The sequence below is a fragment of the Pararge aegeria genome, chromosome 1 (assembly GCF_905163445.1).
Source record: "Pararge aegeria chromosome 1, ilParAegt1.1, whole genome shotgun sequence".
NCBI classification, from domain to species: Eukaryota; Metazoa; Arthropoda; class Insecta; order Lepidoptera; family Nymphalidae; genus Pararge; species Pararge aegeria.
Genome location: NC_053180.1, coordinates 8538812 through 8555480, shown reverse-complemented (window position 1 = coordinate 8555480; position 16669 = coordinate 8538812). Strand labels below are relative to the sequence as shown.

At 37.1% G+C, this 16669-nt stretch overlaps 1 protein-coding gene across 1 annotated transcript in view; it reads left to right on the top strand.

Moving 5' to 3' along the window:
- Window positions 1-16669, top strand: part of LOC120623504 (plectin-like) — a 32677-nt gene continuing 16008 nt past the window's right edge. The window contains exons 1-14 of the mRNA XM_039889553.1: window positions 1-406; window positions 1485-1713; window positions 1953-2128; window positions 2406-2643; window positions 3207-3339; window positions 3458-3603; window positions 4674-4778; window positions 4859-5152; window positions 5526-5685; window positions 6521-6688; window positions 7330-7480; window positions 8385-8572; window positions 9219-9308; window positions 10341-10345. Of these exons, the coding sequence (XP_039745487.1) occupies window positions 380-406; window positions 1485-1713; window positions 1953-2128; window positions 2406-2643; window positions 3207-3339; window positions 3458-3603; window positions 4674-4778; window positions 4859-5152; window positions 5526-5685; window positions 6521-6688; window positions 7330-7480; window positions 8385-8572; window positions 9219-9308; window positions 10341-10345 (2110 nt within the window). The 5' untranslated portion in view covers window positions 1-379. The remainder of the gene's footprint in view (window positions 407-1484; window positions 1714-1952; window positions 2129-2405; window positions 2644-3206; window positions 3340-3457; window positions 3604-4673; window positions 4779-4858; window positions 5153-5525; window positions 5686-6520; window positions 6689-7329; window positions 7481-8384; window positions 8573-9218; window positions 9309-10340; window positions 10346-16669) is intronic.

Sequence of the window (16669 nt, the reverse complement as noted above, 5' to 3'; positions counted from 1 at the left end):
TGAAATACAATTTCACTTTAAATTTATATTATGGCTATAAAAAAGACGATTAAAACTTGGAAAAGTCAAGTTTAAACAATCATTACTTTTGTAGAAAAGGAGCCTTACTTTACTAGATCGGTAAAGTTCACGTGTCCCAAATTCGTGCTGTTTTGTCAATAATCTTATTACAGTACAATACTGGTGACCTATATTGCCATTTTCCTTTTTTGTTATACTAAAGCGCATTGGCTTAATTCCATAGTAGGAACATTGTGTTTAGTCGACGCTAACATTGTCGATTCTTGCTTGACTTTTTTATTTAAAATACATAGTAGAAAATAACGATTTTTATAAAAATGTTGATTTGTAACTTTTTAATTTGTAATGGGAGTTGACTATGTATTCTGGGAATAAATTTTTCATGGTAAGTGAGATAAGCTTTATTATTGAACTTAACCTATAATATTTAAACAATAGGACACTATTACACAACAGCATAACTTTAATTCAACAATGAGTAAAAATTATAAGGCTTTAGTGCCATTATCATAAGGGCAACCTTTCTTACATTTCACTATCTGTGGTTATTATTATAGTTTACTACCACACTAGTTTAGTGGTTAGCAGCAAGTATCAGAAGGAGTTTGATTCCTGGAACAAATCGAAAATTTCATGCCTGGTTAAGGAATATGTGTTGCTGGTTTCTGTGATTTAGAAATTTGAAAATTTATCATATGTGGTTTATTTCGGGCCCTGGTTTTTTGTGAGATTTTGACCATCTCTCCTCTAGTTTCCATTTTAGACAAAGTCTAGCTAACAAGCAATCTAATGTTCATTACAGTCAAGGGCTGTGAAAGCTAAATCTAAAATGTTCTTACCCATATTAAGCTACTAGGTAAAGGCTGTTCAAAAATAGCATATCATCATTTTGGCATTAGTGGGCAAAAGGCTCATGGCTAAATGACCTACTACTTATACAGATATAGTATTAAACTAGATTAGTATTAATAGAGCTGTTTATCATTATTTATTATTTAACTCTTTATTTGTACAGAACTATGAAATTAGGAAAATAAAAAAAGAATATAAATCAAAGATGGAAGTAGAATACAAAAGGCACCCTTATTGCTCAGTAGCGATCTCTTCCAGGCAACCTTAGGACTAGGACAAGATTAGGGAGAGCGCACAGTTGGTGTAAAGTTATTATAAACTTACATTTAAATAGCTAAATACAAATATATAAACAAAATTGCACAAATAAGAAAAAATGATAAATAAATAGAAAATAATAAACTAATACATACTCAATCATACATAAATACTTAAGAACATATAGATAAAAATGAACTAAATAATGTTCTGTTGCAAGCAATTGCTATGCATTCCTCTCCAGAGGATGTGGTTGCTTTGTTTGGTTGGCCACCTGCTTGGTTGCTCAATTTTTAATATAAAAAAAAATGTAATTTACAAAAAGTTATATATTCTCCTTTTGTTAATTCCAGCGTAAATACAGTGGAGTCAGTAAGGACACACCTAATTTTGGCCAGCATAAGTTAACTTTTACCGGAAACTTCACTCCGTGTCATAAGCTCTTCGACATAAGCTCTCTGGAATTAAGGGATTCTATGCGGCAAGACATTCTCAATACTGTGAGGCAGAGAACTGAGTCTATAATGCTGGAGCACAATGAAAATGACTGTAATCCAATGTATGAGGATCCAAGGGATGTTGGTAATATTTTTTTTAACCATTAAAAGCCTAAAATTGGTAGCTTAATGTCAATAAAAACTGTTGAAACTGATAGTGCATTCAATTATAAAAATTTATAAAGTCTAAAAATATTAGATCACTTCTGCATAATTTAGACCATTTAGTCTCAATTTCATTGTTTTAAATTATACTTAGATAAGGTACAGCAAATATTTTTTTGATTACATATTCTTTATCAATATAAATTTATAAAATTTCAGTAGTCAAGCCAGCCAAACCCCCACGAAAAAGAAACATTCAAGGTATTGCAGTTATTTCTCCAAGAGGCAGCAAAGAGGGAAGGGCTTTGCTTAGAGAGCAAAAGCGAAAACTTACCAAGAAATATGAGAGTTTAGTCACTGCTCTTATGGATAGGTGTGAGGAAAATGTTATTATGGTATGTACCTTACCTTAAAAACGTACCTTGAAAGACATAACTAATAGAGAAATAAAGACTTACAATCTTTGCTAAAAGATTAAAACTGTGAATATTTATTTTGGTTTAATTTGAATTAGATATCTTCTCTCATCTATTTTAAATTAAATGAAATAAAATTGAAATAAAACAACAGAAAATGTTTCTTGCACTTATACACACTCACACCGCACACAGCTACACAAACACACATACCCAATATTTTACAGAGAAACTGACTCTATATTTTGCTTTCTAGATATCTGAAAAAGAATCTCAAATAAGTAAACTGAGGGAGAAGCTCAAAACTGTGCTAGATTACAACAGACTATTTGCCAGTGAGAATGACCGTCTTAAAGGCGAATATACTACACTAGCGAACTATGTTGAAGAGTGTAAGGTTGCTATACAAGAGGAAAGGGAGAGAAACGAGGAGTTGGAGAAGAAATATAAGAAGTTGGAAGAGAAAGCTAAGCACTATGAGTTGCCCGATAAAGGTATGTATATATAATACACATTCAAATAATTTTGAGCAAATCTGCTTCATGCAGACAAACCTATTTGGTGTAATTTATGAAAAATATTCTCACATTAACAATATAAAATTTCTCTTAACAAAAAACAACCAACTTTGTAATAAATAATACCCAACTTTGCTAGAAATGAATATTTTCCACAATATTTTTAAGTCAGTGCCAAGTAAAATGTGGGATATTACTATGTATAGATCATATATGCAGTATTCCTTTTTATGGAAGCAAGGAAAGTACCAGTTATTTTCTACATTTAACTTGGCATCAATATTGTAGAAAAAACATTGTAGAACATTGTAGAAAATATTCCTTTTTTTTGTTTTATCGGAAAAAAGAAGGATTTAAGAGTTTAAACAGTTAAACTTATATGTTTAAACACAAGGGTTGCCTGTAAGAGATTTATTGCAGCAATAAGACTGTCTTTGAGTGCCTACAATGTCCTACAATGTTTACTGTAAACTTCTTATGGTCTGAATTTCTATATTGTTTGTGTGCATAAAGTATTTCTTCTCCTTCTGTTTTTACAGAGCATTCTACAGCAATTCCTTTAGTAGAAGTTTGTATGAACTGCAGCAGTCGGCAAATATTACTTAATCAGGCGAGAGAACAAAATTCACGACTACAAAAAGACATGCAGGCTATGAAAGATGTATTGTATAGGTTAGTTGGTTAGCTAAGTATATAAGAGAGACAGAGAGAGTTCATTGGCGAGATGGAAGTAATCCCCCCAGCCTCCGCTCAAAATACCCCTATAAAATATCTGTTCACCGCATTTCAGACTGAACGTCCAACTTTCTCGGTATCAAGAACGCTTACGGAACAATGTCCATACATTGAACACGGGTGCTAATGATGCGTTCAAACCGTGCGGAAAGTACGAAGGTTTTGATTCGCTAATCACAGCTAGCTTAGGACAGAGACAAGGTAAATGGATCACTGTATTATTATAAAACTAAGTCCCTTTCCACTCGTCTGTCCGTCTGACCATTTCTGACTCAAGAACTATCGATAGGATTTTTTTGCCAATTGACAGAGTTCTTCATGAAAAAGGTTTTATTGCATAATTCATTAATTTTTTGTAAATGAATTAATTATACAATAAAAACTTTCTAAGGTTGAAATATGTTGACGATTGTTAAAGATGCCGGACAAAATTATGCCGACTTGGAGTATTATTAGCGTGCGTTAAGAAACATAATTTCCTATCTTATATCTATATATATAAAAGAGAAAGTGTGTGGGTATGTTCCGTATAGGCTCCGAAACGGCTGGACCGATTTCAATGAAACTTTCAGGGTATCTCCGGATTGACCTGGCGAGTAATCCTGTAATCCGCTTGAGAAGTGAATAAAAGTGAATGAAAACGGAGAGAAATAAATGATTTAATATATTAAGAGACTTAAATTAAAAATTTAATGATGTAAGTTTATTGTTTAAATAAAGCAAAATCTAGCCCGGCGAAGCGGGCTGGGTACGCTAGTGTTATATAAAATAATGCACTACCTACTTACATGTTTATAGTACTGATTATTTACTGACAAAAAAGTCGAAGTCATGTCTAACAATTATAATCTATAGCTTACGTATTTAAATATTTTGCCGCCTCTCTATTCTGAAAGTTATTAACTAGTGGCTGGTAAACTGTCATATTCCATACAAAATTATGCGTTTTATAGGAAGATGGCAACTGGATGAAAAGGCTACTTAATCGGGCAGCTGATTTTATAAACACATTTATATTTTTGTCTATAATATTACTAATGCCCGTTTTCACTAAATCTAGGCGATTCCTAGGGTTCGAATGGGTTTCACCCTATCTAGGTAATGAATGTAGAAAAAAAAAGTTTTAGCAACTCTAAAGTAACAACTATTGTTGAAAAGTGTATGCATGCCTAGGAATTTATTTCCTTAGATTAGGCTCTACGAAGCAAGGCTTTGTCTTGTTCGTTAGTGAAAACGAGCATTATAATCTTAAAGTATGAAAATTCCTGCAGAAGCCGATAACGAAGAAACTCATACTAATCCCACTTCTGGAGATGGGGCACTTCGTTTAGAAAGAGTCGTAGATTTATCTGGACTATTGAGTGCACAAGCATTAGGTATTTATATTAAATTAACCATTTAAATTATATATTTGATGTATATTATTGGAGAATTTATTTTTAAAATCCTTTTACAGCGCCATTGTTTGATGCCTTCCAAGAAAATTTACAAGAAAAGGACAACCTTATACTGGACTACGAGAAACAATTCGAGAACCTGAACAAGACATCGAAACAAATCGTCACAGAAAACAAAGCTTTAATCCAAAAAGGTAACACGTTAGAACAGGAGTTGGTGCAAGTGAGACAGAACTACAAAAAACTCCTGGTCGAAAAAGAGACAGGGGATATTGAAAAAACTACGATATTAGAAAGAGCAGAAAGAGCGGAGTCTAAGTTAAAGGAAGTTTATGAACTGTATGAAGGGAAGAGTAAGTTTTTTTTACTTTGTTATAAAAACTTTATTTAACATTTACTATATCATGTGTTTCCTGGTGCATCACAGCTATGTGCTAGCTGGGATGAGACGTTATCTCCAGGGGGAAAGGACAAAATATTGATTTTTCCCACAGTTTTTTAACTCTCGGAGCTTAATATTAAACGGGGGAAAACTACTCCTTTTCCATGCTTTGGCACATTCTATCCCTTGTTAATATGTATCCACAGAGAATTACATTTTTGTCTCCTGCCTCTGCTAGTCGTGCTTAATGCCATTCTATGTTTAGCAAAAGATGAAGGATTTCTCGACTCCAGTGTTTCTTTTTGTGGAAGGGTTACCAAAAATCATGGGTGCCTTGTTTTTAGTGGCGGCAATGATGCGAGACTACGAAACGGTCCATCGGGAATACTATTCAGTGAAGACCGCTCTAGAAGCTTCCGCTGGCAAGATGGCGCATTTCGACGCTATGAGAACTAAAACTGTGCCCGCAGATTTGCATGAGCGGAGGTTGGATGATTGTAAACGGTAATATTTCTAAAATATTGAAAAACACTATATTGCATAATGTATCTAAGAGAATAGAAAAAGTAGATAGAGGTTAGCAAGTTCGACTACGGATAACTGACACTGAATACTCCCGGTATTGGTTTGTATTAGATTTTTGATTTTAATGTATTGGATTTTTTGATTTTTCTAGCCAGAAATTCTTAGCACTAGCCTACAGTTAGGAAATTGGTACGGTCTTCTGCCTTGCACGTTCAGCAGTCGTTCCCAGTTACTATCACTAAAAGTTGAAGCCTTTACTTTTTACTCACTCAACCTTAGCTCCACTCTCAACAAGAGGAGGCCTAAACATATCCTTCACGACCCTGACGATCAGATTACCACTGACAATGCTCCCTATCAGGACACGCAATCAACCTCTACACAGCGTTTTCGTCGGCGAAGACGAGGTACCCGACTTCTGACGTCATTCGGTCACACCCCGGCCTTGGAGCCGTGCGGACTAATATCACCGACCGTAACCCTTTCTAACTCCATTCGTCGCCTTAGCCAATTGTCGGCCTCAAATGAGGCGATCTAAGGCCGATGACGCTTCTGCGAGCCCTAGGGTTCAAACTCTTCCTGACAGAGCCCCATTCCGAGGCAAGCCAACAAACGCGCGTTACGCTGCTTAAAACATTAGGGTTAATCAGCTAAACACAATCCGAATAAAAGGGTTGGAGCTCTGAATTTCTCATTTCCAAAAAAGTTAAGGCTTCAATCCAACAGTGGCTGGTAAGAAGCAAGGCTGGGAATAGGCTGATAGGAATATTTATGTGGGCTTCGATTTAAAACAATTCGATTTTATATACTTTAGATTGCTGGACGAACTAAAACATCAGTACGGAATGGAGTCTGAAAGAAAGAGCGAACAAATTAAAAAACTAGAAGAAGAATTGCATAAAACAGAAGATAAATATAACAAGATCTGCCAAGAAAACGAAGCTGCCAAGGAAGAATTACAAGCCGCGCTAAAAAATGTTCGGTGAGTAGGTGAAATATTGAGGAGTTAGGAAGTTTTTGATCATCTACCCATCTGCTGGTGTAATGCCCTTGCATGGTAGATATTTAGTTTTCTGTTATTCTGACAACCAGTAACCAGTGGCGTGCATAGAGAGTATGTAAGGGTATGCAGATGATATAAAATGAAAAAAATCTCCAGTAGGAGTTACAAAAAACTTAAGGATTGGCGTTGTAGGATTTATAAACAGCCTACCTTTGAGAATTTACAACTCGTACTGGGGATTTTCTTCATTATATATTATCTGCATACCCTGTGCATACCCTCTATGCACGCCACTAACGAGTTAGGAATTTGGCATAGCATATCTCACTACCGTGTAATTCTTATAGATACATAGATAGAATTCTATAGATACTTGAATTAAGATATTTTTGTCTTTGACTTTGACTTTGACTTTTAACTGATGTATCTCGAAGTGTACGTCAAATGTAATTTTGTATTGCCCGCTCTTTGGAGCACCGTGGTAGAGTTGTGCTCTAAAATCTTGTGCTGTTCAAAAAAAAAACTAAATTCAAAATTCATTTATTTCAAGTTGGCCTATGATTATGATGATAGTAAAAATGATGATGACCATTATGATTGAACTTTCATTGTAAATATAGGCTATACCGTAAAGCAGCAGTAGTCTTCCGCCATCGAGCGCGTGCCGCGTCTGCCAGAGCAACTCGCGCACGAAGAAGTAAGAGAATTCAAAACAGTGAACCTTTGTGCAAAGCTTTGGAAGCGTTAGAGAGGATCAAATTGGAGATTAAGGTAAAATCAGGTTTAGTAATTATGGGCCTCATGAACACGATTCTTTGTAAATTAAGGTATTTTTAGTAATGTTAATGGAGAATTGTGATAATAATAAATATACTACAACAGTCCACACATCGCCACCTAGCCCCAAAGTAAGCGTTGCTGGTTTTATGGATACAACGATGACTGATGTATATTTTTATACGTAATATACACAAATATTTAAAATATACAGATAAAACACCACACACTTAAATACATTCATGTTTATCACACAAACATTTTCCAGTTGTGGGAATCGTACCATAGCCTTGGACTAGAAAGCAGAGTCGCTGCCCACGGCGCCAATCAGCGGTCAAATAACGAAACGGAACAAAATTAGGTCTCATATTATTGGGTGGGATAGGGTCATTGTTTTCTACATCTTTTATTGCTTGGTCTAGAGGTGAGCGTGTTCCAATGCAAGTCACGAGAAAATACACAACAGCATATATAATTTGGCCCGGATTCGAATCCCGGAATCCAGGACCTCGTGATCCGTAGTCGAGTGCTTCTATTAATGACATGTAAAAATCATTATCATCATTATCATATGAACCCATTAACGGCCCACTAAAGGGCACGGGTCTCCTCCCATAATGGGAAGGGGTTAAGACCGTAGTCCACCACGCTGGCCCAGTGCGGATTGGTGACTAACGCATTAGAGAACATTATGCAGAACTCTCAGGCACGCAGGCTTACCCACGATGTTTTCCTTCACCGTTGAAGCAAGTGATATTTCAATTGCTTAAGCGAACATTGCTTAGGAAAGACAGAGTGGCGTGCTGGGATTCGAACTCTGCCTCCAGAAAGGGAAGCCGGAGTCCTACCAACTATCTATTTTCGTTTCATTTCCCTAAATAAACTTTATCCGTCTCAGGCTGTGAAATCCAGAGCGCACACATCATTGGAGGAGCTGGAGCGCCGGATAATGGAACAGGAGAGGCGTGCCGCGCATGCCCAGTCCGAATACAGGCGGGAGCTTGAAAGGGCTTCTTTGGCTTTAGAACATAAAGAAGGCATCATCAGGAGTCTGATCGACAAAGTGGCAGATGTCGAGGAAGTCAGGTAATAACTACGTAATAGTTTAGATCATAAAATGCAAAAGAGTGGGGTGTAAGTACTCTTCAATCCTTTTAAACGTCCCTGGCACAAGGTTAACATTGTTTTTTTATAAATGGAGGTCGCGGATTCTCAAGTTTTCGAAGTTAGCTGCTTTTATAGTAATTAAAATTCTGGCTATTTCGGTGAAAGAAAACATCAAGAGGAAACCAGCATATTTTTTTTTTTAATAATTTAAAAAAGTAAATTTTGAGAATTCTTCATACTGTTCTCAAAGGCGTGTGAAGTCGACAAATTTGCACTAGGTTAGCGTGTTAGAATAAGGTCTGAAGCCTTCTCATTCTGAGAGAAGACACGATGGTAACCTGTCGGTAAGTGGAAAATCACAGCGTATAAACAGAGCAACAATCGCATGCCGTGCAGGTAAACGTCCCGGAACTTTCCGCACTGTGCCCAGCAACCCGAGTATTAAGCCTTGCGTGCCTGTTATTACCCTGGCAACAATGCCCTTCAGACGGGAACACGGCAATGGTGTTTAGGGGCAGAAACAAGCATAAGTACTTCCCCGGACGAGCTCTGTCTGTGACAAAAAGCTCTACTAAGTACTTCTAATGTGGATGTGCATGTAACCAGTTATATTTGGTAATCACAGGTTAAGCCAAACCAATGCGCATCGCCTGCAGGGCATCGTATCCGACTCATCTGAACGGTCTTCCCTGAAGAATCAAGAGAAGAAGGAGAGGTCCAACGTTAAACTAGTACCCGGGCCGGGCGGTTATTACCAGGAAAAGGAACGGAAGAAAAAGTAGTGTTTTATCACATGAAAACATTGCGCTCGAATTAAGGCTCAATTCATACTGAGATTGCATCGGTCGACTGTTAAGCGAGCGATTTTAGTGTCAAAATGTTCGCAGAATTTTAAACTTTATCTGTAAAACTATAATGCATCGTTAGAAGTTCGATGGTTCGCGCGGCTACCAGTCGGCGTAGCAATCTCGTGAATTGACCTATATAATGTATAGAAGTGTTTTAAGTAGTTACTGTCCATTCACTATAACTTGTCTCCTATATCATATATGTAGGGGACTATAACATAACATATGATAAAAAGAAATGTCATTGTCATGTGTTTATCTCATAACATTGAACAAAGATCACCTAAGATATTTGTTTGTATCTTCTTTAATTAAGGCTTAGTTCACACGGTAACGCAATTGTCGCGCGTTTTCATATCGCATGTCTGTAGTTTCTTCGTTAAAACATGTTGCGGCTGACCTACGTACGACTCTTATTGTCTAACACAGTGAAATAAAAGGCAGCCTATTTATATTTTGCTGAGCGAAATGTAGACATTCTCACGTTTTACATACAAATATACACATCAGCACGCGTTAACATGGCACAGTTACGTTTAGCTTGAAAATAAAATCAAAACGCGTAATAAGGCTCGTTTAGCAACAGTCAAAGACAGTGTAGGGACTTACTATTCAGATGATCAGTACGTTAGTAAACTTATACGCTCCGTGCTTCGCCGGTCGTCATCCGAGCCTGTAGTGAACGTTTCTAAGTTCTTCATCTTCATCATCGTCAACCCATTACGGCCCACTACAGGGCACGGGTCGCCCTCTCAGAACTATAAGAGTATAGGCCGTAGTCAACCACGCTGGCCAAGTGCGGATCGGTAGACTCTTCGCCCTTGATAACATTATGGATAACTCTCAGATATGCGGGCTTACACGAGGTGTTTTCCTTCACCGGTAAGTTTCTCAGTTAGTAAACGTCATATCGGCTTTAATATAAGGGCCACTTAGATCACCTTTTTTAAAGACCGCGATATTGTCGCTTTATTTTCCATAACCGCGATCCATATCGATACATACCATACCATGTCGCGATGCGACATCAATATAGTCGTTCGATACCCCGCTCTTCTATTCTCCTTAGTGTCCCCGCAAACAGGCCACTGGCTAGAACCACAAAAGCCGCCCCCTGAATATTTTCTTTAGTTTTCATACATTTTATATGGACGCCGAACACGGTTTACGTCGGTGGCCGCCACTTTACAAATTTTCGACGCTGCTCTCTACAGAATATATGCAGGTTGTTTGTAGCCAGTGGCCCGCGTGAGAGGACACTTTCACCGGAGTTGCCAAAACAACCGTTTGTTTGCATCGAATCAGAAGCGTAGCTGAATTGATAGCATGCGATTGCATCGCTACTGAACCCCTGGTGTGTCGCGTTGCAAAATCGAAGAACATACAAAAGTAGAATCGCGCTACTGCTTCGCTGCAATAAGTCGCCGTGGGTGACCGCCCCAAATCAATAATCTCATGAAACGAATGACCAAACGTCATGATGTTACAGCTCCATACAAACTAAAATTTACTATCTGATATTATATAGGGGCTCAGAACGCACTAACGCGCGACAAACGTGAACCACCATCCACCATACCATCTGAACTTGGGCTAATTTTTCCCATATTGTACCAATTAATAAAACCTTGTTTTGATTATATTAAATTATAGATTTGTTATAACTTTATGCCTTGTTCTCAATCACGGTGTAGATTTAAATAAAAAAACGATATATCTACCACATTACTCGATGTGTTTTAATAAAGATTTACACACTTACCCTCTTACCCTCCTATTGCAGTAATATTTAGAAGATGATCAAAAAGGTTTTTTTTAAGGATAACTAGGTAAATAAAAAAGTTAATCCTTGGCCATTACAGCATGTTATTTGGGCACAGTTTTGGAGATAATAAAATTTGCCATGGCAAATTTGCGATCGGCCATCTATGCGGTACGCGTGTGAGGGGAGTTTACGTCTATGAGCAATATAATATTGCTTTACAGTCCAAAGTTTGCGGGCGGGGTACTAAATAGGTAAAATACTACATGGTGGTAAAAAAAAAATTATCTGTTCTGTGCCTTAAATAGCTTTTATCAGTTAAATAAATAACCGCGTAACCTCTGGTAAGGCTGAATCTTTTTTAATGAGTCAAGGGTGCGTTATCTTACAGGAAAAATGGTTTTCAACTAAAATAGTTTCAGTAAAGCACGTAGGTTATAGCCTTATACTAAGGTAAACACAAATTTTAAATATTTTCCAAGATTTGTACAGGTGTTAATTGCTGTGACAAAGTTTAGGTAAATCGGGAGACAATAACAATATCACAAACCGCCACAATATAATACTTATAAATACCTACCTATTGTAAATTTTATAGGATGATGATCCGATCATCGCCATTCCTTTAGTACATTAGAAATACAAACACAATGTACCGAGGTAGTAAAGTACAGTAGAGAGTACCTACTCGTAAGATAAGTAGTCCAAACAAAATAGCCCTGAAATCTTAGACACCGGCAAAATGGAGCCGGCGGTTTAAAGCTGAAGTCTTTAAAACATTGTATTATTGCAATAGTGGAAATATTCAAACTTATAATAAACATACATATAACATTTTCATGCCCTCGGAGCAGTCCTTGTCGGATTTCGAAACACCCTACGGTTCATCAAAGTTTTTTTAAAATAGTATTGGTAACGTTTTTTTCTCTTATATATCATCAGTCTACTTGTCTAAATAGATACTATGATGGTGTGACTGTGGTTGAACACATTGTACGGTTGTTTCGTGATGAATCAGTATATTAAAAAATATACTATCTACAAGAATAACATGGGTGAACTATGCATAAATGGGCTTTTGTCAGTTTATCCTAACATCTTGACGTCATATTTACCTCATGAAGTTTTGTTATTTTCTCTTGTTATTCTTATTGGTACAAATCACGAGTTCTTTATAGCACAAGATAATAAGTACGTTATAGTCAAGACAAGCACGCGACATGCTTTCATAAACAATTTGTTGATGTTAAAATGAATAAACCCAGTCGATTCAGTGTCTTGTTTCAAACAACGGAGCTATAAACTACACGATTGAGCGACATATTGAAAGTTGAAAGAAACATACTGAAAGTTATCAGATACAGCCCTAGCATCACATGCAAAATTAAAATCATGGGAGTTCTGTCATTTTATAAAATACGCGTCGCGTAGCGTAGGTACTATGCGCGTGTCAGTCTTTTATCTTCAATAGGGTTGTCATAAGTAAACACTTAGAATGATTTGAATTCGTTTTTTTGGTAAAATAAATGTACTAAATATAAATAAATAAGTACACGATAACAATACACAGATCACCATCTAGCCCCAAAGTAAGCGTAGCTTGTGTTATGGGTACTAAGATAGCTGTTGAATATTTTTATGAATATAATACACGTAAATACTTCTAATAAACAGATAAACACCCAGTCACTGAAAAACATTCATGCTCATCACACAAACATTTTCCAGTTGTGGGAATCGAACCCACGGCCTAGGACTCAAAAGGGAGCAGGGTTGCTGCCCCCGGCGACAGTCGGCCGCCGACAAATATCTAATCGTAAATAAATATGCTTCTTTTAATTTAATATTTTTACGGGGTGATTCCTTATGAAAATTATAAACCTACTGAAATATTATTTCGTAATTCTGTTATATTCTGGTACTGTATGTAAAAATAAACACTCAATTTTTTTTCATTGTTTAGATTTTATTAATTACCCTATCCACGTAACAAAAATCAGGTCGTCGAAAAAGTATAGATATTCACGTAATTAAAATCCTTGTCCCGCATGCTACCGTCCTCTACCTTCTTTATCGGTTCCATAAACATGACAGTTTTTTTGTTATGAGAGCTATGCACATTTACTATGTACCTATGCAGAATTCTGGGTACACAAGATTGGTTAGGTACATCTAGCTGTTCACCGCGGTTTTATCGTCGTTAATTAAATGTAACATAATGTAAAACTGGCTACGTGGAAATCTTACTCCTAGACGCATTTTTTGACGAGCGATTGGCACAGTTTGCAGCGACCCTGCTTTCCGAGTCCAAGGCTGTGGGTTCGATTCCTACAACTGGAAAATGTTTGTGTGATGAGCATGAATGTTTTTCAGTGTATGGGTGTTTATATGCATATTATTCATAAAAATATTCATCAGTGATCTCAGTAGCCTTAACACAAGCTACGCTTACTTTGAGGCTAGATGGCGATGTGTGCATTGTTTTAGTATATTTATTTATTATTATTATTTTTTTATAATCAACTAAATATCGGTATTTTGGAAGAATATTGTGTATGACTGGCCTCTTAGGCAGCACACGTGGATAATCAATTTATAAATGTAAAATTTAAAAGCCTCCGAATTTTTAATATATAGTATAAAATGCTACTAGCCGTTTGGCCAGTATTCATTTGATAATCATATTGAGGGAATTGTGATAATTCGCCATTAAACAGGTCGCGATTTCTTTAAAGACATTTAAAGACCCACTGCTGATCTATTCAGACATTATGTTACGTTTATTAAACGTGCGAAAATCCAAAAGAAACGTTCAGAATTAAATTAAAAGTATGTAACGCCATACCTGGAATTCATCCAAGAGAAACGTTGAGAAAATTAAAACAAAGCTATTTAGAAAGAGGATACCTGAATTTCTAAATAAAGTAACATAAGTTACTGATATTATATCGATATATTAATGTTGTTTCGAAAATATCCCAAATTATTTTTATCGATAGGTGCTTTTTGCCACTTCTTGCATCCTGATCTGGCACGTTTAAATTTTTTTTAATTTTACCTATTAGGTAGGTAGTGTGAGATGTGCTTCGGCACGCGCTTTGACTTAAATTGAAATTAATATTACCTGCATGACGTCAACTATATTATACTTATTTTATCCACCCATCGTGCATCGACGTCAAGAATAAGTTTATTCCACTTATTATCTATGTTATAATTAATTATTAACATTTGAATTAATTAAAAAAAAATGTATTGCCTAAATAAAATGAGTTCTTCGGAGATCCAGATTCTTTTGGTTATTATTAAAAAAAAAACCACCAACATCCAATAACAACAATGGAATTACGTCAGTGTTTTCATCCAACACACTATAGGTAACTTCTCGTTGACCTAAAATCTTCACAGCTTCGTACGTGTCGGAGAAAATATTCGAACTACTTATGTAGCCGTGCAGACTTTAAATTAAGTTACGTGCTATGTATTTACTTCCTAGAACAAAAGGTCATACTCGAAATGATCATAATATGCATAAAAACGCTTTACAGGAAAGGAAGTCATATTTGACTTATACCTTATCCGTAGTCTATTAACTTTGTTTTTATTCAACTACAAGTTATCCCTTGACTGCAATCTCACCTGATACAGACTAGATTTATAGTAAGTAGTGGGCTAATCTGTCAGGGGTATGGCAGTTGTTGTAAACTCTCCAATAAACTCCATTTTATCTAACTTGTCCTTTAATTTTATTGTTTAAATTCAGAACTTTTTAGTGTAAAGTACATATGTTATTAAGAAACAAACGTAATAAATCAAGATTTTCTTTATGTAAGTGTGTTTTCATTATTTTCTTAACAACTTCAAAATAAACTTTACACTAAAAAGTAACAAAAAGTTTGTTTACAGTTGGTAAACAAGTAAGATAAAATAGAGTTTAGTTGGTTTCTACTCGGCATGTTAACGGAAAGTGGCTGTAGCCTCCCACTAGACGGAAGGATACAGAGATTCAGTCTGAGCAGTATTTTTATTTAGAATATTATGGACCAGCGTGGAGGGTACTCTAATACGTTGTGAAGGGCTGATGTCATGTTAGTGGTAATAACCGAACCGAAGGTTTAAACGGCTCTGAGATACCTACGGGAATGGACAACACAGTCCAGTAGAAATTGTATCTTCTCCCACAGTTTTATCAACTCTCTGAGCATTGGCGCTAGTGAAATATGATAATAAACAGGGGTACACTTATCCTATACCCGGTTGCCGTGCTTTGGCAGGTGGACACGTAAATTTTATCCCTTGAAAAAGGGATAAAATATTTGTCTCCTGCCTATATTAGCCGGGATAGCTGATTCTTAATATCTTCATAGAAAAACCTTAATCAACATAGGTTAAGAATTAATGACTCTACGATTTAATTTTTTTCTACAATAAGTTAGCCCTAGACTGCAATCTCACCTGGTAGTTAGTGATGATGCAGTCTAAGATGTTAGCGGCAAGCTAACCTGTTGAGGAGTATAATGGTAGTCATACCCCTAATCGGTTTCGATAAATATCGCACCGGAACACTAAATCGCTTAGCGGCACGTCTTTTTGGGTAGGGTGGTAACTAGCCACGGCCAAAATCCCCCACCAGACCAGACCAGATAAAATTCAGAAATTATAAATTCCCAAATGCCGGGAATCGAAATACTACTTAAAATCACAGCGCTCACCGTTGCGCCAGTGAGGTCGTCAAAAACATCGTTCTTACTAAATTATTTAGGTATTTCTAGTAGGCCTAGTATAAAGAAAAGATAGAGTTATTATCCAGCAGACTATTAAAGTCCCGCTGTTGGGCACAGGCCTCGCCTTTCATGGGACCTCTCGCTGTCCAGCGTTGTATTTGCCATGCTGAGCAGCGAGAGGTCTTGGGAAGCTGTGGTTGACTTTTGCGAAGAAGTTATCTCGCAGAAGGAGGCCGCGGAGCGGATGCGTGAAGAAGCTGTAAACGCACATCCGCTCCGGCGTAGACGGGGGGGAAGGAGACGGCGGGAATATGCCGCACGTCTGCTTGCCCTGGGAGGCGGCGGGTAGTTATTGGGCTAGCTACCCGTCCCTATACGAGTCTCCCTGCTGTCTGAGGGGGGTCAAGCTGTCCTGATCACCTCCTCCTTTGCTTAGTAGCCCTGGCAATCAGCTGGGGTTGTTGGTAGACGTCTGGGAAGTGTACAACGGGTTCCCCGGACGTCCAATAAATCCAACGAGAGGGACATGCCGTGGTGGTTTTTAGTTCGGGTAAACGAGTCCCACATAACCTTTGTCCTGCCCAAAAGGACAGAGGTAGCCATAAAGCTTTTCCACCACGACAAAAAAAAAAAAAAAAAAAAAAGGCCTCGCCTTTCATAGAAGACACGGTTTTAAAGCATAGACCCACAACGCTGCTACAATGTGGGTGGTGGGCTTTAACGACTATTACCTTATATACCT